The sequence below is a fragment of the Aythya ferina genome (genome assembly GCF_964211825.1).
Source record: "Aythya ferina genome assembly, chromosome: 4".
In the NCBI taxonomy this organism is placed as follows: domain Eukaryota; kingdom Metazoa; phylum Chordata; class Aves; order Anseriformes; family Anatidae; genus Aythya; species Aythya ferina.
The window spans coordinates 2,491,196-2,514,633 of NC_140300.1; the positions used below are offsets into that span (position 1 = coordinate 2,491,196).

The 23,438-nt window shown below is 43.0% G+C and overlaps 1 protein-coding gene across 2 annotated transcripts in view; it reads right to left on the bottom strand.

Annotated features, from left to right (window-relative positions):
- ATRN (attractin) overlaps window positions 1-23,438 on the bottom strand; it is a 144,045-nt gene that overhangs the window by 99,777 nt on the left and 20,830 nt on the right. For both annotated transcript variants that reach the window (XM_084517162.1, XM_084517163.1), the window contains exons 2-4: window positions 14,113-14,196; window positions 10,367-10,480; window positions 880-1,008 (exon numbers count right to left, since the gene is read on the bottom strand). In XM_084517162.1, coding sequence (XP_084373288.1) covers window positions 880-1,008; window positions 10,367-10,480; window positions 14,113-14,196 — 327 coding nt within the window. The remainder of the gene's footprint in view (window positions 1-879; window positions 1,009-10,366; window positions 10,481-14,112; window positions 14,197-23,438) is intronic.

The following is a 23,438-nucleotide window of genomic DNA, read 5'->3' on the forward strand; positions in this document are numbered from 1 at the left end:
ATCATTCTAATGAAACCTTTAAATTTTGCAAGAAGTCAATTGTGATCAAGGACTTTGCAGCTGATTTTCCTGAAGACAGGGGTGAAACTTCTTCCAGTTTCACCCAGTTAAAATCTCCTACTGCAGCACATAACTGATTTGTATCTGTATGAGCTTAAAATTCAAAGCCCACAATCCCCACCAGAATCACAAATTTCTATCTTATATTAAAGATAGAAATCTTATATTTCTATTTCCTCACTGAGATCATTTACTCAATAACTTAAGCTTTTTAAAAGCAGCCAATTTACACTAAAATTATTTATAAAAATACGTGGACAAAATATATGTCTGTGAACAGAAAACACTCACCTGTAATACTTCAAATACGAAACAAAAAACCACACCACCACTACTCCAGAATAAGAAGCCAGACTAAGCAATTCAATCCAAGGACTGAATAAAAAGGAGCATCCAAAAGAAAATTGCTTGAGGACCCTCAACAGATACAGTCCAGTGTCCCAAGTGAAACACATACAATTATGCAAAAGCTTTTTTGTGCAGAAGTATCTCTGCAGAATGCATAAAGGCACACAATCTTTCGGTTCTGACTCAGTAAGATCACATAAATCTGGTAACATCAAATAAATAACGTGATGTCTTTTTGAGCAAGCATTTGCTCATGCTTACAATTGACAACTGATGTTAATGTTGAGCACATTATCATCATTAGCCACTCTAAGAGTCCAGTAGACGATCTAAATTCAAGTATCTACTCATAATTACACACTTCAATGGCAATTGCTTATTTCAAGACAAGACTGAGGAAGGAGGAAACCTTTTACTCAACCTGTACCATTTATGTAATCTCCAAAATCACTCTGGAGTGGTACTACTTACTTATACGTGATGTTAAAGCCAGTCAAATTATAGGCAGCATCACTGAAGAAATGCAGAAGAGCATATCCAGAAGTAGCTACAACTTCAGGTACGGTTTCATTGCTATCTTTCTCAGGAACAATAAGACCACTGAAAAAGGAAAAAAAAAAAAAGGAAATTAAATAAAAGGGAGCAAGGCAACAATAGTAAAGACAGTATGCACATCAAATAATTGAAAGTGAAGGTATTTATTTGCATTTATTTGAAGTATAATGAATTTGCGTATATTAATCCTCGTTTTTGCAGAACAGCGTTATCAGACTGGTTTTCTTCAGCAGAACTTCTCAAATTTTCAGAAGAAAAATGTCTCACCATTGTGAGTATTCACACTCAAAACTGCCACAAACTCGCAGGCCTAAGAACTCACGAGACCCTGTCGGAAAGATAAAACCACATCCCACAGGGACCAGTTTATGAAGCCCCCCTACACGTGATCTGCAAAACAGTGGCCGTGTTACTGGCTAAGGAGTCCTGAGAAACCTTAGGACACTGAAAACAGCATTACCACTGCCCTTGGTGTGCACGATTTTGGTCCAAAAGAAGGAATGATTGAAGAAAGGAATGCAAATAGAAAACCTTGAAGTAACCAGCTTGGCTCTTCTGAAAGGTAAATGCACATTAAATGCTCTTAGCCTGAGTAACCCTAAAGCTGTCTGGAATCACACTTTTCCTATTCTTACAAAAAACTAATTCCCTTTGTATTATTCTCCCACAATTTAAACAGGTCCCGTTCCCGAAACAAGGTGACATGCTTCAAGACAGAAATTAACGTGTCACAAAAGCATAAAAGCTGCTGTAGCAGGCAAAATTACAGGTGTGTCTAACCCAGTATCTTCCTCTGACCGTGACGAAGGATGAAAATGCTTGGGAAAGACTGTAACAAATGAAGCAAGTACAGAGCATCCTAGCCACGTAGTTATCCAGCTTCCAGAAAGCCACAGCTCAGGGACTTTCTGACCCGGAGAATGCACCCACGCCAGCACATTTAAATAAACCATTCATCTGTGCTTGGAATTGCTTTCTCAACCATTTATACCCTTTTCACCTGGAACATCTGCAGCAGGGAGGTCAACAATTCAGCTCTGCAATGGGAGAGAGAGAGAGGACTTCCTATGCTCGCTTTACATCTGCTGCCTGATCGCCCACCAGCACCCCTTGGGCTCTTCCACTATGAAAAAAAAAACAACCACCCTTTCCTCACCATCTTCTTGCCACCCACTATTTTTAAAAGCTCTGTCCGACCCATCACATCCACGTTTGTTGGGTTTTCTAACCCAAAGGGCTGTCACTCTCCTTATTCCCACCTCATTCATTGCTTCCCACCACCCATCGCCTCCACCTGCCTGCCAGGCTGTGCTGCTCCTCCAGCTTCTTAAGGGGTAGCGAGCAAAGGTGAGGACAGAGGACAAGACAATTTACCTCGGGTGCCAAGTGACAGGACACAAGGAAATGTCTCGAATTTTACCAGGAAGGTTCAGATGGAATAGCAGGAAGAATTCCTTCACGGAGAAAACAATTAAGAGCTGCCCAGGGATGAGGTGGGGTCTCCATCCCCGGAGGCATTCAAGAGATGTGTGGACGTGGCACTGAGGGACGTGGATCAGTGATGGGACTCCAAAGGTCAGGCTGATGGTTGGCCTGGGGAGATCTTGAAGCTCCTTTCCAGCCTAGAGGATTCTGTGATTCTACTCGAGAATGGGCACGGCACAGATTGATACAATGGTTTGCCAAAATACTTGAATAAACTGAAAAGGGGAATGAACGTCTCTTGAAAAAAAATGAACTACAAGCTATTTGCCTATTGCAAAAGACGGTCAGTATCTGAAAGGGAATGTTTACTCTGCTTTTGACAGAAGCCTGACAACAACAAAACAAAGCCAGTTCCTCCCTCAGACAAAAGCCATGAGAACAGCCCCGAACCTGAAGTCTATTGAATGCCTTTAAGCCTTTATCTAAGCAAAGCGCATTGACTACCACCACCTATTAATAGCCAGCTCTTATTTTTCTGACACAGAACCCTCTTCCCCAGCAGCCTGAGTCCTGTTTCGAACAAAAGGCCAAGCTGACGCCTTAAAAGCAGAGCCCAAAAGGCTGGGCACAGCCCGGCAGGCCAGGCTGCAGGCAGGCAGCACACATGGCAGCAGGGAAAAGCAGAATTTTTCTCATTAAAAGCTCTTCTTTATCCTCTTTTTGGCCATGTTCAGAACAGAGAGCTTCCTAGGATGGGGTAAATGCATCTCTACACCTATGGAAGATGCTCAGAGCTATGGGCAGCAACCCATGCACATCACCCGTAAAGCACTATTTGTGGCCACAATTTTTCTGTCCCCATGATATGATACAATGATAGAGAGAGAATAACAGACACCCCATGATCTTTATCAGCTTTTATTATAAACAGGGGGTGCTTGCACCACGAACAACAGATGAACATTACCTATGAGAGGGTAAATGTACAAGTTGTCCAACGGCCCTTCGGCCACGACTCAGAGGCTGCTGACAAGAAGGCATGCTTCATTTCACCAACATGCCATAAAAACACAGGAACCTCACCTCGTGTTTTGGCTAACCAGCTCCAGCACACTTGCAGATATGTAGCTCAATAAATATTTCCGTGTGCGAAGGCCAATTATTTTTTCCCTTTCAGATCCCAAGGATATGGGATTAAAAGGCAAAACACACTGCCTTTTTTTTCTCCGTGCGTAAGAGGTGCCTGTTTTGTTCTGAAATTTGAGACTTCTGATCTGAAGATCATCTCTCCCCAAAGACCACCTCCCGAAACATCAAAGAACAAAAAGCCTAATAAACTTCTCTTTGCTGTTTGGTTCATATATAGCTTTCCTTTGTAATGCAAACCGTCGGACAGTACGCCTCCACCGCAGGAAAACAGACATCTGAGTGTAAGTCAGGGTAAGGCAAACTACAGCTCGGGGACCAAAGGAGAAAATTCCTTTGTTCTGTTTTATTCTTCTTTGGTCTTATTCTTGCAGCACGTATCAATGATATTACTGGGCAATTCGGCTGGACGGCCTGCAGCAGGGAGAAAAACGGCAGCAAACACAAGGCAAAGGACAGAACAGACAGCAGCGATGAAAAAGGACAAAATCCCCCCAAATAACCGTCCCTGATAAAATGACCAACACAGGAGTGGTGTTCGTTTTCTCTTAGAAATCTCTGTTTTGGGATTTGCTTGGGCAGAAGGCAGGTACCTCCACAGGGTTAGCTCTCCCTCTTCCTTACTGTATTTTTCTGCTTTCCTGAGGACAAACAACGTGAGGGACCTTCCCTGGGTGCCAGTGACATTTACCGAGACACAGACATGGCCAGGCTTGGATAAGAAAAGCAATTTTAGCATCACAGAAAGTTTCATAGAAGCTATTGAGTAGTGGAGAAAGATTCCTAACAAACACAATGACTTGTGCGACTCCTGCGTAAACACCCTAAGGGGATGATATCCCACCTGTACAAGTTTTAAAAGTCCTAATGAAATTTAAGTGCTAGATTAAAGTAATTTCATTCAGAGAAAGCAGTGAACAGAACAGAACAATAACCATCAGGTACTCGAGCACAAAGGTCAAACTTCGAAAAGTGTGCATAAATCAGTGCGCACAGCATCATTTTAAAGAAACCAGCGCACAGAATATTGGCATTATCTGCCACAGAAAGTCCTCCAGGCAGACTCTGAATGATAATGGATTACAGACAACTTCCTCTAAATGACAATCCAGAATCTCTCATACTCGGCCAAGATTAGCCTATTGCACAATGCACCATCCCTCTCTCGTTTTAAAAGCTTTCCAACCATTTCACAATCACCACTACTCCAAAGCAAACAAATACTCCTACTCAGCTAAATTGCCCAATGACCCGGCTTCTGAGAAGTTGAAAGGCAAGCCCGTTTTGCCCTGAAATACTCCTATTTTGTGCACTGGACTTGTAGAGCCAGCGGCAGTCAAAACAACCGCTAGGACACTCAACTTCACTATCACCTGCACTGCGCCTTGCTCTCTTCCCACTGCACCACGTAGCAATGAGGATTAGTTAAAAAAACGACATCTCCTCTATTACTTTTCCATCATTTGCTACGCAAGCATCACAAGGAGCATGTGTTCATCCTTTTCTCTTGAAACACAACCTGCCAGCACAGCAGAGATGAAAAGCGTACGGAGCTCTGCGGAAGCCTCAACAGAAACCAGTCGAAAAGATGGAGCTGTGAAAGGAGAGGGGGGAAATGCAAAATCCAGATCACACAGAAGCAAAAGGATAAAGGTGACACCAAAACATTGGTGATATATTGGCTTTCCCATCTACTGACATGCAGTGCAAAATCATTCTTTTTCTCTTCAGTGTTGAGTACTGGGAGTCAACTGGGTGCAAGTGTGCAAAACCACACCTGATTACAAAACACTCTGTGCATGTCAGCCACGCTCACAAGAGCAAAAACAACAATAAACAACCCCAAAATAGAAGTTACAAAAGATGAAAAATAAATCAATGCCAAAAAGAAAAGCGGGGGAGGGATAAGGAAGCATCTCAAATTTCTTGTCATAAAGGAAAAGCTAACATTCTTGTGCAACAAGATGACTCCCAAAAGCAGACTTTTTTTTAGGAAACGAGGCAATTGCAGTAATACTTAGAAAAAATCTGATTACTGAGATCTGGCAACACCGTATTTTTTTTTTCTTGAAACCATCTTCTCCTGTTGCAATATGCAAAAACGCAGAAGCTGCAGCAGCAGCACAGGGCATGCCCTGCTCACAGGGCCCACCAGAGCATTAGGGCTTGTCCTAAGAAATTCAATTCTTATGTGTTGCATTTCATCTCTGAAACAGCAGAATAAGTTGTAAACGTATTAAAGTTTGTCTCAGGAGCCTGTCAATAAGTTTTAGCGATGACGCCACGTGGTGAGTGTGACTGTAAAAGCCAAATTTCAAAAGAACATGAGCTGAAAAGCCTCAAAAGCAAAAACATTTTTTTTTTGCCATAATAATGATGTAGTTTTAAAGTTTAAAAAAATGATTTTAATATCTAAACATCATCTTTCTCTCCAGGATATTCGCCAAGGTGCTAATGCTTTTCCCTTTAAAAATAAAAATCAAAGAAGTCCGTTATCATTTAATACCTGTGAAGCTCAGTACAGGATATTTGAATTAATGGAGGGAAAAAAAAAAAACAGTATCTATCACAGTTTAAGAGAAAAGAAAGAAGAAACAGAGGATGAGGAAACTTTCTGTTCTAAACTCCTCACGTATCTCAGTTTAACTTACTGGATTTATCTTCTCAAAACCTTGAAAGAGAAACTCTTTGTCCACCTTGTCAAACTGATTTGATGTTTTCTGAGGGGCTTACAGGTTTAGTGAACAGAAGCAGTTCTGATACAGCGCATTTACATTTCTCTAAGAAATCTGACTTCCCACCACAAAGATATTTTGATTGATTAATTCTCACACGTTCAAAGCATCAGCTGGCTCACTGGCAAGCTCGCGGAGTCGATGTAAACAGGAGAACATCATTTGGAGGTAAATTTCTAGCCAAATCCCAAATACCTTTCCTCTTCAACTTGTATCAGGTTTTTTTCAGTCAATACCCTGAAAGGTGTTGTGGATCCAAAGAAGGCAAGTAGAGCAGAATACTAAATACTTGGAGGTATTGCTAAATGGTGAAGGGAAGGGATTGTCCTGCTCTGCTCCGCACTGGTGCGGCCTCACCTCAAGCAGAGCGTGCAGTCTGGGCACCACAATATAAGAAGGACATGAAGCTGTTAGAGAGCATCCAAACGAGGGCCACAAAGATGATGAAGGGTCTGGAGAGGAAGATGTGTGAGGAGCAGCTGAGGTCACTTGTTTTGTTCAGCCTGGAGGAGATTTTGAAGCTCAGAGATCAACAAAATGCCAGCATTAAGCAGTCCCTTTGTCACACCAAGCATTGACACCCACACTCTGCCTATCCACACAGCCCACAAGCACTGCTTCTTCCTAAGTTGGTTAGGCCTCTGGATACTCCCTAACACAAATAATACTGACTCAAAGTGTTTTGCACCTTTCTCAGCATCAATAATCCTCATTCACAACCCCCCTGCCGTGATGAGGTGATCATTAGCTCTAATCAATGGAACCAAGCTGACCGCAAGGTGTAAGCAGGGCTTGCAGCTTAGTTCAGGAAGGGCACTGAGGATAAAGCAGAAGAAAAGCACGAGTATTTACATGTGCCTGTGGCAAAGAAATCGGGGTTTGAGGGAATAAAAGGAAAACACACTGCAAATAGGAACGGGAGAAAGAGGGAGGGCAGAGGAGATACGATGTGCCTGCACAGGGAAGGACACGAGGTTCAGAACAAGAAGTTTCTGTCTAACTTGATGAGGAAAGTGGAGCCAAGAGCTCTCATGAGACCACACTGATTCCAGTTGGAGGCTCCCAGTAGGAAACACAAACTGGAGCAAGTCCAGCTGATGGCCAGGGGCCGAGCACACGACCTGTAAGGAGAGGCAGGAGGGGAGAGATTTGCTTGGCCTAAGGCCAGGAGGCTGAAGATGGGGTGAAGCCACCTAAGGGGAGATGAGCAGAGGAGGCAGCACCAGACGAGGTTCACAGCAAAAGGACATGAGGCAACAGAGAAGTTGACAGGAAATTCTGATTAGATATTAGGAAAAGATTATTTTTTCCCATGAGGGTAAGCACTGGAGCACTGGCTCAGAGAAGGGACATCTGTCCCTAAGAGCTGCCCACAACTTCACTGGACAAGAACTGGAGGAAGGGCCCGATCCAGCTCCCAAGCCGGCCTTGCTTTGGGTTGGGGAGATCAGAGACTTCCAAGGGGCCCCTCCAACCCAAATCACCCCATGTTTTGCACCCAGTCCCAAATCCGGGCTAAGTGCCACATTCACAGGAATTAGCCAGAGGAAGATGAGCTCTTCCCATTTTCCTGAGGGCTTTCAAGCCAGCTCAGCAAACAACCATGGGGTGGCCACCGCCACCACGACCCGCCATGTGGTGCCGAGCGGCCTGTGAGGGGCTTCGGAGCCACCTCACGAAGCACGGAGCCACGGCCTTACAAAATAATATCATTTTTTGAGGAGGAAAAACACCCCACGCTGACCAGCACGAACTGAAGACGTGCCCAAGAACAGCTCCAGTAAATGTTTAACACGGAGTTAAAAACGACGACGAAGTTTACAGGCGATGAGTGTATTTTATCCGCTTCGGATCTCTTTGCGCTGCACAGATGAGCACACTGGATTTTTATTACCTCCGCGTTCCTTCGCTGCATTTTTAAAGTAACATAGTTATACAGTCTCATGTTGCCTATGAACACAAATATAAACGAGCAAAAATATTTTTAACTCTGCTCAATAAAAGAAAAAATGAATGTATAGGACTGGATCTCCCTGGGACACAGAGTACAAGGAGTTTAGCGAACATTTTATGCAGATTCTCAGACTATGTAAACGTTTGCATTAGACAAATTACTTTTTTTTCCAGTTAAAACTGATAAAATTAATTTAAATTTTTCTGTAGTCTGATGCTGAGGATCTCCAGGGTAAATAGCATATTTTAACAAAGATATGTAAAAATCGGAAGGTCAGGAAAACAAGAGAAGAGCAGTGAAGGAAGTGAGGGCTCAAGCTACTGCTGTACAAAGCCAGGGAGGTAAAAAGGCTCTGGAGAAGCCACGGAGGAATTTACAGTGTTTATCAACAAACTCAGAAAGTTTACAGTACCCAAAGGTACAAAGCTCAATCTTGCAAATCCTCCGGCATGGTGCAAAACATAGTGACGAGAGAAATATGGCTCTGGTTAATATTAAAATTTAACATCAGACAAGAAAGTGATAAAATATGAACATTTCTCTCGAGAAACTCCAGTGCATTTATTTTTGGATCAAATGAAGGTATTTTTCAACAGATGCCTTTTTCGCACTTCATCAAAATTAGAAGCATCTGCTATTTCTTGATCTTGGTTTACTGAACAACACAGCACAGTACTAATGAAGATGAAACTCAAATGTCATCTAAAGAAGCAATTAAAAAAATAATTGATTTTTTTTCCTACCTCAAAAATGTTATTGTATTAAGCTCACGTTTGCTTGTCCTCAGGCACAGACTTCCTAGTGATTTACAGATGATTTTAAAGTCTGAACCATTATTGTTAATGCTATGAACTATTTATAACCTCAATTCAAAAAGCCTCTTAATTTTTGAAAAATACACAAGAAACTGCAGGCACAAATCATGATCATTTCACCTTTTCAACGGAGTATTAAAAATTACCTCGATTAGAGAAAAACGACAATGAGTCAAGATGACATCTTTCCCCTTTATGCATATCAATTCAGCCCATGATACAAGAAAAGTACTTCCAGGTTTTTGAGAAGAGAGACGGTTTCCTCTTCTTCAAATGGGGTTAGACTATCATAACAATTCATTTTGACATTAGAGATTGGGGGTTTAGAGAACACATTCTTTCACTACAAAACCATTTCAAATCTGTATGTTCACTTTAAGACCAGCAAAAGAAAACAATTTATATTTTCTTGTTCCATTTTTTGCTCCTGTGCTGATCTTTTCTCATAGAGATTATGAGGACTTGAAAATAAACATGTAGCATTTTCGGAAATTCATTTCAAAAATAAAAGAAACACAGCAGAAGGTTAATTCTGGAGATAGTGGATGAGCCACTTGGAACAAAAAGAGTCCAAAGGGAACCATTAGTTTTTCCATTCACAGCTTGGGATTATTTTTCTAATTTCAGCTAAAAGAATAGAAAACATAAGGTGGTGCCTGTCGCTGAAAGACCGAAGCACATAAATGCACAAGTTATATTTAGATCTCTTCGTGAAATGTCGACTGTTAACCAGCATCGACAAATTAGTCTCTCACCACAGACAGATGAGCCAAATACCAGTCATCCATCAGATGAACAGACATTTTTACATGTTTTTACAAGGTTATCTGACCCATCACTGTTGTTTCTGAACATGCTCCAAAGGGTTTTAAAGTTTTGAATGTAGGGTATGTAAGGCTACACACAGTTCTTTACAAACTATATGGCTGTGACGTTGATTACTTAGCTCCCACAGACTACAAGCTAAACCTATATCATAGTCAAGCTTGATAAATGAGGCAGTTTTCTACTTCAGAAAGAGCCTGTATACCAAATTAGCTCAAGTTCAGCAAGACGACAATAAATGTGTCTAAAATGATTTGGAAATGAAAAAAATAGTACAGTGAGCAGATCACGTTACGACACTGTAGCATGTAAAAGCAAAAACAACTCCGTAATTGTTTATGCTGCTGCTGACTGCACAAAAGGACACTGTATGTGCTGTATTGGCAGTATTATATATTTAGGTTACTGGAACATGTTTATACTGCTAAAAGCCACATTCGATTCAGGCTCCACGTTAAAGAAATATCACTGCACACAGTCAGCTTCTTACCAAATGAACTTACCTAAAAGCTGCCAGTAAAGGAGCATAAATTGAGTCTCCATCATACACATACAAGTGGTCCCAACTGCACTCCGTGGCAAAGTGATTGAATCGAAGCCTGAGGATTGTGTTTGGCCTGCAAAAAAATGATAATAAATTAAAAAAAAATTAATTAGCCACTCGACGCACATGGCAAAATCCCTCCAAACTCCTTTGGTGTGAAGCTCCCCTCTACAGAAGACTAAAACTGAGTTGCTTAGCGTAAATACAGATGCATCAAACATGCTGTGGCTTTCATTTTTGGTGTGCACGCTCCCCTGGTATGAAGGAACAGCTTCTTTATGAGCAGAAAAACAACTGTGTCCTTAAATATTCCCCCACCACCAACAGCAGAAATTGAAGGGCATGCACAACCAGCCCTCTGTTCTTTACCAGTACTGAACTCCCCTAATGATAGGGCACTGCAGGGGGAAGCAAGGAAAATCCAACTGTACAACACATGTAAAGAATCACAGCCACCATCAGGGAATTAACAAGCCCTCTTTTGCTTGTTCAAGGGATTTCTGCAGATTGACATGATTATGATGGCCTCAGACTATTTATTTGCCTGGAAACTGGCAGAAATCCTTCTTCTACTACTTTATCACCCTATTACATCTGCGGTAAGGCATGATGGCCCTATTGAAAGAAGCCCATCTAAACTGGAGATCAGAAATATGTTACAGGGGATGCTGACTAAAGACGTTCTCAGTCTTGGTCAAGAAAATGCAGGGGAGGCTTGTCTTCTACAGGACAGGAGGTCCTGGGGCTTTAGCTTGTGCCAAAAGGGAGGTCTTGAATAATTACTTGGGCTGCTGGCATGCACCAGCCACTGCCCCTCACCCTTTACAAATGCTTGACAGGTTCCTCGGTTCTCTTCTGAAGAATCATCAGAAGCAACATCCAGACCAGCTGAGAAGAAACAAGCTGGAAGTCCCAAAATGCAACCTGTCAATGCAAGAGTCAAAAAGCATCTGCTCTGCTGACTTAGTCAAGAGAAAACCATCACGAGGCCTGATCCTCCAAGACGTATCAGCAGGAAAGATGTTCTGTTCACTTGATGGGGAGATGGAAGCAGCAGTTCAGGTGCCAAAACTCAGCATTTCTTTTATTCCACAGGTAAAAGAGGCCCAAAAAGCCATAACCACATAATGAACCACAGATACTGTTAGTTTCATGGCTCACATACAAAGATTTATCTCAAGATAATCCCTCTAGATCCGCAGCAGTTATCTAATTCAGCGCTCAGCTCAAGGTGAGTGAAAACACCACCAGCTTTGTGCTTGGACCCTGAGATAAAAAGGAAGCAGATCTATAGCTGTGCTTCTTTCTCCTACCCACGGTGGTGGCTGTTGAAAGGATTGATGCAGGTGATTAGGATTTCTTCAACAGAACTGCCTTTGGGTTCAGATGAAATCGTCGTTCGCCCTAATCAAATAAATTAATAAAATGTCAGCCTGTCATAGAGTCCTTCCTTCCCACAGAAGGGGAATTCTTTAGGGAGTTATTCTGCCAAAGAATAATTTCTGGTAGGCACGCTGATCTTCTCCAGGCCTTTGCAAAAAGAGCGGCAGGTGTAAATCAAGGATAATGTCTCACTTAAAGAAAAGGTACAAAGAGCACTTCATTATTTTAAAACAGAGCAGACTATGAAATCGTAGGGGGTTTGCTTCTATTCTAATGGCCTGACAGCTGCAGAGCAGAAAGGAATCCTTCATCAATAAAAGCTTTAGACCAAGAACAAAAAGAAAGAACATCCATGCCACGGCTAACAACTCATTAACAGACAGCGCTCATTTGCGGAGCTGCAAGGCACGGGGCTACAGGCTCTGCTCCTCTGCCTTGTCTCGTGCTTCTGGGGAATAAAGGACAGCACAACCCCGGCACGAGGACACAGCACACGCACCAGCCGAGAGTCAGGTAAGGTGTGAAAAGGAAATATTTACAGGAATACGTGGCTTTTAATCTGAATTTATCTAGTACCTTCAGCTGCACGCTTTGGTTGTACCTTCACGTGCTAACCTCAAAAGCCCTCTACGTACCCGTGTGCTAGCACCGAGCTGAAGGCACTTAGCAGAATTTAACAGCTTTGCAGAAGCTGTTTTCCAAGCCCTGATCTCTCTGGGAATTTCACATTTGGCAGAGAGCTTCAACTATTTTCACAAGGGCGCATATTTCAGCTGGCTTAATCAGCGTGATCACCTCCTTTCTGCTTAGCACCGTGCTCTGACAGCAGGGTACAAACAATCAGAAGCAGGAAAAGGACATCTGCTTGAATGCCTGGCTACAAAAGGAGAAGGAACAATTCCGTACACCTCTTTACAGCACCTAAGATATCACTTCAAGCCTCACAAAGTGATGACTCTCCAAGAAGCCTCTCCAGACTTGCAAACAAAGGCTGAAGGAGCTGTCACGGTGACATTATCACGGACCCATGAGCAGCATTTCCCTTCTGATAAAAACATAAGGCAAATTATCCTCTAATGAGGAAAAAAAAAAAAGCTACAAGGGTTAAGCTGATTATAGGAATTGCTGGGGCTGTTTTGTCTGTAACAACATCCTTTCAAAAGGTTTTTAAGTTGTAATTGTGAACTGGCGGCAGTTGCATTTTTACTACCTGCCAACATGAAGGTGTTGCCACTTGCAGCACCTAACTTTGATCTTCACCACATCAAAATATCGGGCTCCTCATCCAGTTAATAGCCAGTGGTAGGCCTCCGGTTCCAGCGTTGTGGACAGCTCTCTGGAATAGCTTAGCCTTTGCCTTTGAGTATCTTGGGAGCTTAGGTATTTAAGTTACTCATCCAAAATAAATGTCTGGAGTAGACAAAGTGAATACCATTCCGCCCCCACCCACCAGGCCTCCTAAACCAAGAGAAGGCTAAAGAAAAACATACCCTGCTACTTGAACAAGGTCTAAACCTCCAGGAGGCTGAGAGACCTCAGCCTACAAGGTGTGGAATGCGAATGAAATCATTTGTGCTGTCACGTAACTTGTTCCCATCCACAAACCTCTCTGCTTAAAGATTCAGGGAACGTGACTTACCAAGCAGCTGTTAGCATCGAGCATCAGAACCAACCAAACCAAGTTTTAAAGACTATACAAAAGGATTTTGGAGTTCTTGCATCAGCCTAGCACTATGAAAAATGTATTTCAACAAGTCAGGTGCTCAGAACCGCTGCACCATCCATCGGATGGCAGTCACAGGAGGCACACTGAACGGGCTGCTCCAAAAACCTCTGCCAGAGGTCACTGTAAGCAATACACAGTCAAATACAGGAACAGCAGGGAGATGAAGAGGTCTGAAAGACTCCTCCCATTTCAGAGGACCTCTGTAAAACGGATCGATGGTTCTCCTGGTGTTTTCACAGCCTGGAGAGGAAGTCAGCATCTCAAATGCAGCATTACAGAAACTGACTGTTCATGAACAAGTTTTAACAGTTTGCTTTTTTTCATAATGTCAAAAGTTAACATAGACTGAATCCCAATCATCTGAACGGCCCACTATAACAAGAGTTCAATTTTTTCATTCTTTACTTACACAGATGCATTTATTCTGATTTTCCACGCAGTTTCAATAAGCAGCATATTTTATACAGCAAGCCGCAAATTCAGGAGGTAGTTTGCACAAAGTCAGCAAAATAAACTTATTTCACAAGAATAACTAACAAAAAAAGACCTCAGTGCATATAAACCTCACCAAAAGCCAAGATGTTTACTACACTCACCTTCCTTCAATGAGCCAGGTGCATTTGGTTTTGTATTTGTAGTTCCCAGGCCCATCCGTTACATACCCTGAAGGTCCGGTGAGTCTGTAAATAAAAAATGATCAACACAAGCATTAGGCTCCAATGTTTTAACACAAATAAAGGATATCCTGAATTTAGGGAGAGCCACGATTAGATTTTCACTTACTCAATAGGCATTAAAAACAAACCAACAACGCCACGTGAAAGTGTCAGGATTCTCAAGTCCCTGTACACGCTTCCTGATGCCCGTCCTTGCAGAAGGAGTAAAGGGTGATGGTTTTTCTATCAGACTGATGGTATTTCAGATTAACACTCCGTTAAAGAGACCTACCACAAGGCCTAACACACAGACACAAAAGCCCAGGGATGTAAAAGCAGAAAGTACGGTCAGACTCATTCATCCCAGTACACACACTGAACACCAGCACTTAAAACCATTAAATGTTCAAGATGCCACTGAAAGACTGAAGGGAACCGAGCCAGTGGAGTAAGTAACTTTTATTTACATCTGCAAAATGTCACAGCACAACTCCTGGGCAACTGCATTCATCTGTACTGCTCACAGCCACTCCAAACAGGCAGCCACAAACCCACAGAAGGGCATCTGGATGAAAAGCTTCCACGTTGGAAGTGTGCTTAACCCTTTGTTGCAGCACAAAGGAAACTGATATTCTTGCTTTTAGTCCTGCTCAAAGCACGACAGCCACGCAAACACATAGAGCAAGGCAAGCTGGAGGCAGGTCTGCTGGCTGCAGCTGTGCCTTATCTCTTCTGCGGATTTTACCCTGGGTAGGTTTTCCCCAGGGACCATGGCCAGGAGTCTGTGGCAGCAGATCTGGTACAGCGCTTGGGTTCCCAAAAATCAGGCACTGAGATTCTGCATCGTCTGTCTTCGTGCGGAGCCTGGCAGGAACACACGCGGGCTGAAGACAAATCCAAGAGCCAGAGCATTCGGATGCACCCTCCCATCTCACGTCAAAAATTCAAGATCAGTTTCAGCTGAGGTACAGCAAAAAGCATTGAAAACAAAAATTATTAGGGCAGGATGAAGTGAAACAGAAGCAGCAGCTGAAGACACCCAGGCACCCCGCTGTGGCAGAGCTGAGGGATGATTCCTGCCCAGGTAGGTTAGAAACTCCATCACCCACCCGTGCCTGGAGCTAATCAAAGCCTCCTGGAAAACTGCAATTGTCCTACTTAAAACAGTTGTAGTAAAACAGAAGCAGTCTGCAAAATCAAATTCAGCAAAAAGAGAGAAGGAACCAATCCCAGGAGTTCCCCAAAACAGTATCTTGAAACCCTTTACTCGGTCTTTTTCTGGAGATCCATTAATATTATCTAATCTTTTTCAAATATCTTGACTGAGTCAAAAATGGTTTTCCAGAATCTTTTCTGTACAGCATTTAGAGTTTACACACGGTTCATTTCTGATCCAAATTTAATAAATAAAAGAACAACAAAGCACACAACAACCAACATAGGTTTTTCAGAACCAGGTTCCTCTTCCTCCACATTAACTTCTTATAACGCTTTTCAACCTCAGAAATGTAGTTCAAGATTTTTAAGGACTGTTTCTGAGGTTCTGCAGATTTACATTTAGGCAAGTGAAGGAAAAGAAAACAGTTTTCAGGAGCACTTTTCATGGTGATGTGCACACACACAAGTTTACACACATGCTCACACATTTTTAAAGGTTCAGTATCTTTGAAAATTCAAGGGCCTTATCTACTGATACAGAATTTGCACAACTAGATGCAAATTCCTAAGTGTAGAAACTAATAACTGGTCCTTTTGTCTAACAACAACAACAAAAAATCATCTTTTTGGAAATAACATCTCCGGAAAAGCTAGGAATCAAATTATACCAGTACTTCAATGCTGACAGCACTTCGCATGCCACCAAGAGCAAACAGACTTTGGGAACCTGAGCAAGTCTTGCAAGCTAAAAACAATCTTATGCAATCTGCCAAGCTCTCAGAAAGCCTCTGCTCAGAAAACTCTTTGAACAATTTTCTCTGGAAACAATTACTAAATCCTTCACTGCCGAAACACTATCAAGAGCGATGCAAAAAAAAAAGAAAGAAAAAATCCCTTAAATCCCGGCCGTGTCAGATCTCGGGGAAAAACCTGAGAATTTCAACACACAACTTACGGTCATATTTCAGCAAAGCGAAACCAAAACCCAAAGTTTAGTTTATAAAAAAATAACCAGTCGTATTTCATAGAATCATAGAAATAGGATCAGAGAGGCTGGAAAATCCCTCCGAGATCATCTGGTCCAACCGTCCCCCTGCCACCACTGTCACCACTGAACCACGTCCCCAAGCACCACGTCCAACCTTGCCTTGAACACTCCCAGGGACGGTGACACCACCACCTCCCTGGGCACCCTGCTGGTTTTCCCTGATATAATGTTAATTAAACGCTTATCTGTAAGTTACTCAGACTCCTTACTAAGCTTTAAAAACTGCTGCTGTTACAGACAAATAAAGGATATTAAAAAAAATAAATAGTCCAAGCTTCTGAAAGCTTCGTGCTCAGTACCTGTGGGCACTGGTACCCAGGGCACTTCCTAGACAATGCTTTTTGTTTGTTTGTTTGTTTCTACAAGAAAAGGCTCAGGAAGGGAATACGTGAGGAATTTGAGGAGGAAAAACTCCTCAGGAGCAAAGAACTTGAAACAAGAAAAATCCTCACCCCAGGTAATGTACAACCAGGGGACTGTCTTTTCCCTACTAAACTCCAGAAATGTGAAGTCCCGAGGATATTGTGCTGTGTTCTCCCAGTGCTCAACTCTTTAACTTTATTGTGCAGATTTCTAATTTTATCACCCAAATGCATAATCAACGCCACAAAATTTGGAAAGGTGTCAGCTCCCATTTTATCTCACTAATTAATTCCATGCCCTCGATGGGCTCTCCCTACACATACCTGTGCTACTCAGGGGTTACGTCCACGCAGCTGCCCCCTCTGAACACAAAAAAGGAAGGTCCTTGGGGCGTTGGGTGATGCACATGCAGGTGAAAGCCATATACACAGCACAGACAGCACCTCAGCACCTACAAACTACAATATTGCCTTGAAAACCACCTGGTGGAAAAGCTAGTTCAAGTTTCTGGTCACAAAACTCAGACTTGAACACATCTCTTTCTGCTCGTGTGCACACAGACGCGGCTCAAGGCTTGCTCCAAACACTGCTAGGCACCAACAGCGCGACTTACAACCCATGGAAATTTCTCACTGATTTTCACCCAGGCATACCAGATAAACCCCAGTGGTTTTAATGACATGAGGAACACGAGAAGCGTGTATTTCTTAAATACCAATTAGCATACACTGACAAAGCTCCTTCTGAGAACATGAACTGCACAAGCAGGCAGACTCCAAGCTGTTATCTAATTATCATCTAACAAACCAAAGCTACCATCCAAGTACAAACCACAGACACAAAACAGCTCAGACCTTTGGAGTAAATCATCTTGAGGCACTTACTTCCGAAACACCACAACACCAAAGGTACACTGAATATTGAATATATTCAGAGTAGTACAGAAGGGGAGCTGCAACTTGCCTTTCCTTCACCACTCACCAGGGCAGGCGAGGGGGCTGCTTGGGCTTGTAGGGCACATTCATCCTTTACCTTAATCCTCAACCTCTGATGGATCAGCAAAGGATCTCAGAACAGTTTGTGTTGCTTTCAGTGGGACTGCAGAGATCCTAAAGTGCATGGCCACAGCCAGCACTTTAGGATGCTCACTAGACTTTTGGCACAGCCTTGCTGTTAAAAAAAAACAACACAGGAAACACCCAAGCCCGCAATGGCTCACCCTAATTTTGAAGTTGCTAAAACTAGAGACTGATGCAAACGAGGAGTTTTCCTCCTCTCTCCCTTTTCTTTCCCGAGTGCCTCAAGAAAGCCCCAATTAAAAGCCATTGTTTCGGGTAAATCTGAAGTTGCATCCAATAAAGAAAGGGCTGTTACGGCCTATTACCAGAACAATGGCATTCTCTCCTAAATTAATTACCGACTTAGCTTTGTTCATTTCTCAAAATAAAATTAAAAAAAATAATAATAAAAAGCATAGATTTTAAGGGTTATATCCTTCTATGGTTTGCTATAAAGAAATGCCCTAATTTATAGGCATGGAATAGCTGCATACAGAATGATAGAAACAGACACACAGATTTTCTTTTATCTGTTTCATGAATTTCTAGCACAACATCCACTCTCTGCCAGCTAGGTGCCACAGCTCAAATGAAATAATTCCTACATGCCAGCTCTTATGCAGGACACTACTACAAAATTAATTTTGATAAGGATTTATAAACACTCCACAGGGAGGATTTATAAACCCTCCACAGCTTGCTACGACCACAGCCGATCTGAACACTCAATTTTTGGAAACCAAGAGCTCAGCATTGCCACAACAACATCATTTATTGCCACTCCGTGTGCCACAGAGAGGCACACAACCATGAAATGCCTAGAAAATCTGGTGGCTTTGCAAGCAAAAAGCATTTTTAACCAATCTCATAGCAACTAATCGCTGCTCCAGCGCTTGCAAAACCATCCCCAGCATTGCCTTGATCAGGGTTTTCCTCCCAGAATTGGGTATTTCAAGGGTGCTCCGGGCTTTCCTGCCAATCTCACCGTGGCAAAGAGGTCAGAGAAGTCTGACAATCACTCTCCACTCAATAGCTTCTGTTTTCATCCCTCTTTCAGCTAAATTGATGCTGAAGAGCTGCCTTGCTTCAAAAAAAAATCAGCGAGTGGCACTGCTAATTTGATGTGGGAAACATGGTTTCTTCAAAGGAGAGCTTAGCTTCGCCCTTCTCTGGGAGATATGTAAATATATGAAGAGTGATTTCCTGGCTGCCGATCAGAGATAAGGGCAGAGCCTGCAAAGCTCAGCAATGCCTGAGAGGACGGTCAGAGAAATTACAGCAGGTAAAAATGTATCCCCACAACCAGCGATGCTCCTAACCACATTTAATCCCTTTGTTCCTGGAATATCCACCTTGATCTAACAAAATGCTGTGCTCCCAACAAGGCAGAGCCAATGCTGAGAGCCTCAGAGAGAGCAGAAGGCACAAATGCTCCAAGAACCTTAAAAATCACCAAGTCACCAAGCTGGAAACCAAATACTTTCTCTTTTTTCCTCTTCTCCAAAGGCTACAAACAGTATCGGCACTAGGGTCCTGTTCCTGATGCTGTCCCAGGTGCTGCTCTTCTGCTGTCACCGGAGACAAATGCCACCAAAGTCAGCTGTTTTGGGGCTGGCCAGTGCTTTGCACTTCAGCTCCTCTTTCTGGAAGAAGTTGCTTTCTCTCTTACCCTACAAACACTGAAGTGACAATAAGTAAACGAATTATATCCACGAAGAAACCGCATGACAAAACACCAAATTACCCAACCACAACATTCAAGGCAACAGAAACAATGAAGGAAAAGCTGATTTCCCTCCCCGATGCCAATCCCGCACACATTGGAAGCACTGAAAATCACACCAGATCCCAAAGGACCTCAACATTTCTTCCATCTGACAGCCACCAGCCACAGACTGCCTTGTCATCGCACTTGAAGAACATCATCACACATGAAGAACTGTAGCTCCACCTGATGTTCCTGCCCCCGAACTGGTCCCGCAATTACATTCATATGGAAATCATCCCCAGTTTAGATTCCTATCTCCATTTCCTCCCTTTTATTCCTCTCCTTGTATCTGTTTTTCCAGCCCCTTGACCCAAGCGCCCAGGCCGCAGGTAGGCCGGAGCCTCGGGCACCTCGCCTGCTGCAAATTCTTCCTCCTATTCCAACTCACTGTGAGGGGGAACACCAAACGATGGTATTATTATTACTCTGGGACCCTCTTCTTTAAACAAGGAGTACTTTGGAGGTGCACATTTCTGTGGCTTTGCTCTACTGTCAACCCTCACAAAACGCCGATCTCTGCCTCCACGCCTCAGCCGGAACCGTTCTGAATCCATCATTCCCATCTTGGCTGCCGGTGACAGTTTCCAAAAGTGTTTCCAAAACACTTCTCCCGGTGCCTGTATTCCAGCCAGAAACAATTCCACAACAAAAAAACCCTCAGATATCTCCCCCTGAAGGCCACCTTGACCTGAGGCAGCCGCCTTGCAGATGGCGCGCCCTGTGGCAGCCGTCTGTGAGGCTCATCTACCAGTTGCACTATGCTTTCCCCATCTGTTCACAAATCCGTTTATTGGATCTTGGCCTCGTTCTTTGGAAGGAAGAGAATTCAGCTGCAGGCGTATGATGCTCAGAACAACTCAAGGCTCATCCCCTGCTGGTGGTCCTGCACCTCACCCCATGCTAATGGCCATAGTATTGCCAAAATCCGAACACCCTGGGAGTCCGAAGGAAGAGGAAAGCCCGTTATTGCAATTAGCACAGAGATCATCAAAAGCTAATGAAGCTCCAGAGCCAGGCAGGTCCTGTTGAGGTCTACCACTGGATGATCAAAAAAAATTAACTGCATTAAGTGATCCAGCCTAATATAGAAGACATACAGCATCATCTATGCTCAAGCATGGCACAGCTAGCAAAAAATAATGGTTCCGAATATACCCAGAAGCATGGAAAAAATCAAAACTATTTTTTCCTAAATCTGTTTTCAAGTCCCAGCTTGCATTTACCAAATTTTAGTTCCAATCATCAAGTGTTTGTCTACTTTTCTACAGTGGGGCAAGGGCAAAATGTGTTACCGAAATTCATCATCCCGTAGTGCTGCACTATTTTTTAAGTTTCTACCTAGAATTTAAGAGACACCGCTAGTCCTACACAATATTTTCTGCATTTCAACTTCTCCTTGTCAATATTTTCTGCATTTATCAATAAGTTCATACCTACAAGATACCTAACTTGTGTTAGGGTAAAAAAAAATCAGTGTAATTTTAAGAGCAATGAGTCTATACACACATTTGGTCTACAAAGAATTTAAAACCAATTTAACACATACAAATTTTTCAAGAGCTTGCTAGCTCAAAGGCTTCCGAACACAAAATATTTTACAGATGAGCTATTTTAGGCTGTTTCAGGACACGGTTTGCTCTTCTGGTTCTGCCGATCTGAACTCATTTTCCTAGCAGTTAACATCTTTTCGCTCATTATTCTGCCCTCCCTAAGTTAATTGTCATTCACACTTGGTTGCAAATAGCACCCAAGGTTTGTTGGATGATTTTTCAGCACTTTCCCAAAATTAGAAACGTTCAATTAATCAAAAACGTATCTTAAGTACACGTATAAGCATCTCGATTGCAGTATATCACACCTGTGTACATTGTAAATAAGCCATCATAATTATAATTTTTCAACCACACGCGCTCAGAAGTGATAGACACATCAATCTTCTCCCAGAGCTGAAGAGCTCTTGGCTTCAGTATGTTTTCAAGTCACCAGTCCTATACTTAAAACCCAGGAAAAAGCATTCGCTGGCAGCACATGCAAATGAAAAGGGGCCGAGCTGCTGACTTCACCCTCCAGTCAGCTGCAAAATGAAATAAACTCGGTTTAAGGCCACCCCCGTGGAGCAGAGGACCCGCATCATTCGGCGGTTTGCTAAGACAAGGTCAAAATCCCAAGTCTAAGGAAAATCAAGCCAAAATCCTCCTCAACCACGACACCTGAAGTCAGCTGAAGCATGCCCAAAATCCTGGCCCCCCTCCAGTGATGCTGCTTTCTAGGGCAGGTGCTGAATGCAGAAACCGGGGGTAGCATTCACAAAAAAGCTCCAGCCTCAGATCAGTCAGTTTTGCAGCAAAAAAAAAAAAAAAGGGAAAAGGAAAATATTGAGATAGCCTATAAATAAATATCACAACCCGACCCACTTTCCTAATAGGGGTAGAAATAATTCCTTTTATTTCCTGCCTGACGTTTCGAAAATTTCTGAGCTACGAAGGAGCAGCATTACCTGCCGGGAAATGTTCTCAGGAAAAAAAAAAAAAAGAAAAAAATCAATAGAAAGCAGCTTGGGGTGATGGTTCACATCCATTCGGTTCTGTCTGAAAAAAAAGGATTTTGATGCCAATCTGCAGGTGTGGTTCATTAAAGGAATAAAATAAACGTCCCAAGACCCAGATAGGGCTCTGTGAACTTACACAGTGACAATCGCTAACAAATTTTAAAGCACTTTCCTGGCTGAAACAGCACGGAGGAGGTTATGCAAAGAGCAGGAGATCGATATTGGAAGAGGAAGCCAGCGGAACACGTGTTTTGGGCTGCCTGGGTTTGTTTCCATCGATTTGCTGCTGCAACAGCTTTCAGTGACTATTCACAGGAGCTCCTGCAGCCAGCAACGTGCAGCAAGTCGCAGCTTTTGCTTCTGCTCCCGCACACCGGCGTCGTTCCACTGCAGCATCTGGCAACTTACGCATCCAAAAGCGAGAGCAGAACATTCATCCGAGTTTACTAGTGAAATTATACCTTTATAAAAATGCTAATAAGGCAAAACATTCTCTGGGATGCCACTAGGAGGAATAAGACAACATTCATAGGAGCCCACGTAAGCACTCAGCGTTAAACTTGAGAGAGACCCAAGTGCAGCCCCCTAGAAGTGTGGATGTCTATATCATGAGGATATGCTGTCTGCCCCCAAAATGTCCTTCTACTCACATTTATTACCTTAAAGTATAAAAAGTGTTAAAGTAATATTTGGTTTTAAGAAAGGGATGGAGAAGGAATTAAGCAGAGCAGATGGAGAAATGCCCATAGTACCCAACCTTTTTGTACCATACAATCTTCTCAAGTCCAATTAAAAGATTCCCTTTTGTACTCATTTCACTGAATTCTGCTCCCAAACGCCCTGTGCAGCCGCATAACCTCTCTCCTGATGGTCCCCCCAGCACATTTACCCAAGAGATGATGAGGGATTGATGGGCTGGGGGCTGCAATAGGCAGCTCATGCGGCTGAAAGGGGGCTGAAAGCAGTCACTGCTGGCTCTCGACCACAGAGCCCACTTCTGCCCCTCCATCAAATACTTTTTGGCAGCTGCAGAAGTGACCAGAGGTGAGCAGCCACCTCCTTAACATGCAAATCTTATGGATAATCTTGGATATACCCTGTATATCTTATGACTGGCAATATCCAGGAGAAAAAAAAAGAGAGGAACAAAAGCCATCCCTTCTTATTTCTGGATTTGTATGGATTTGGCTTGCCCGGCCACACGTGGTAGAGAACTGTAATCATCCTCCCCGCACATTTCGTGCATCAGTCCTTCCCCCCTCCCCTCCCATTTTCCACTTCAAGCCAGCTGCTCTCCCATCCCGTGGTCTGTTTTGCTGAATT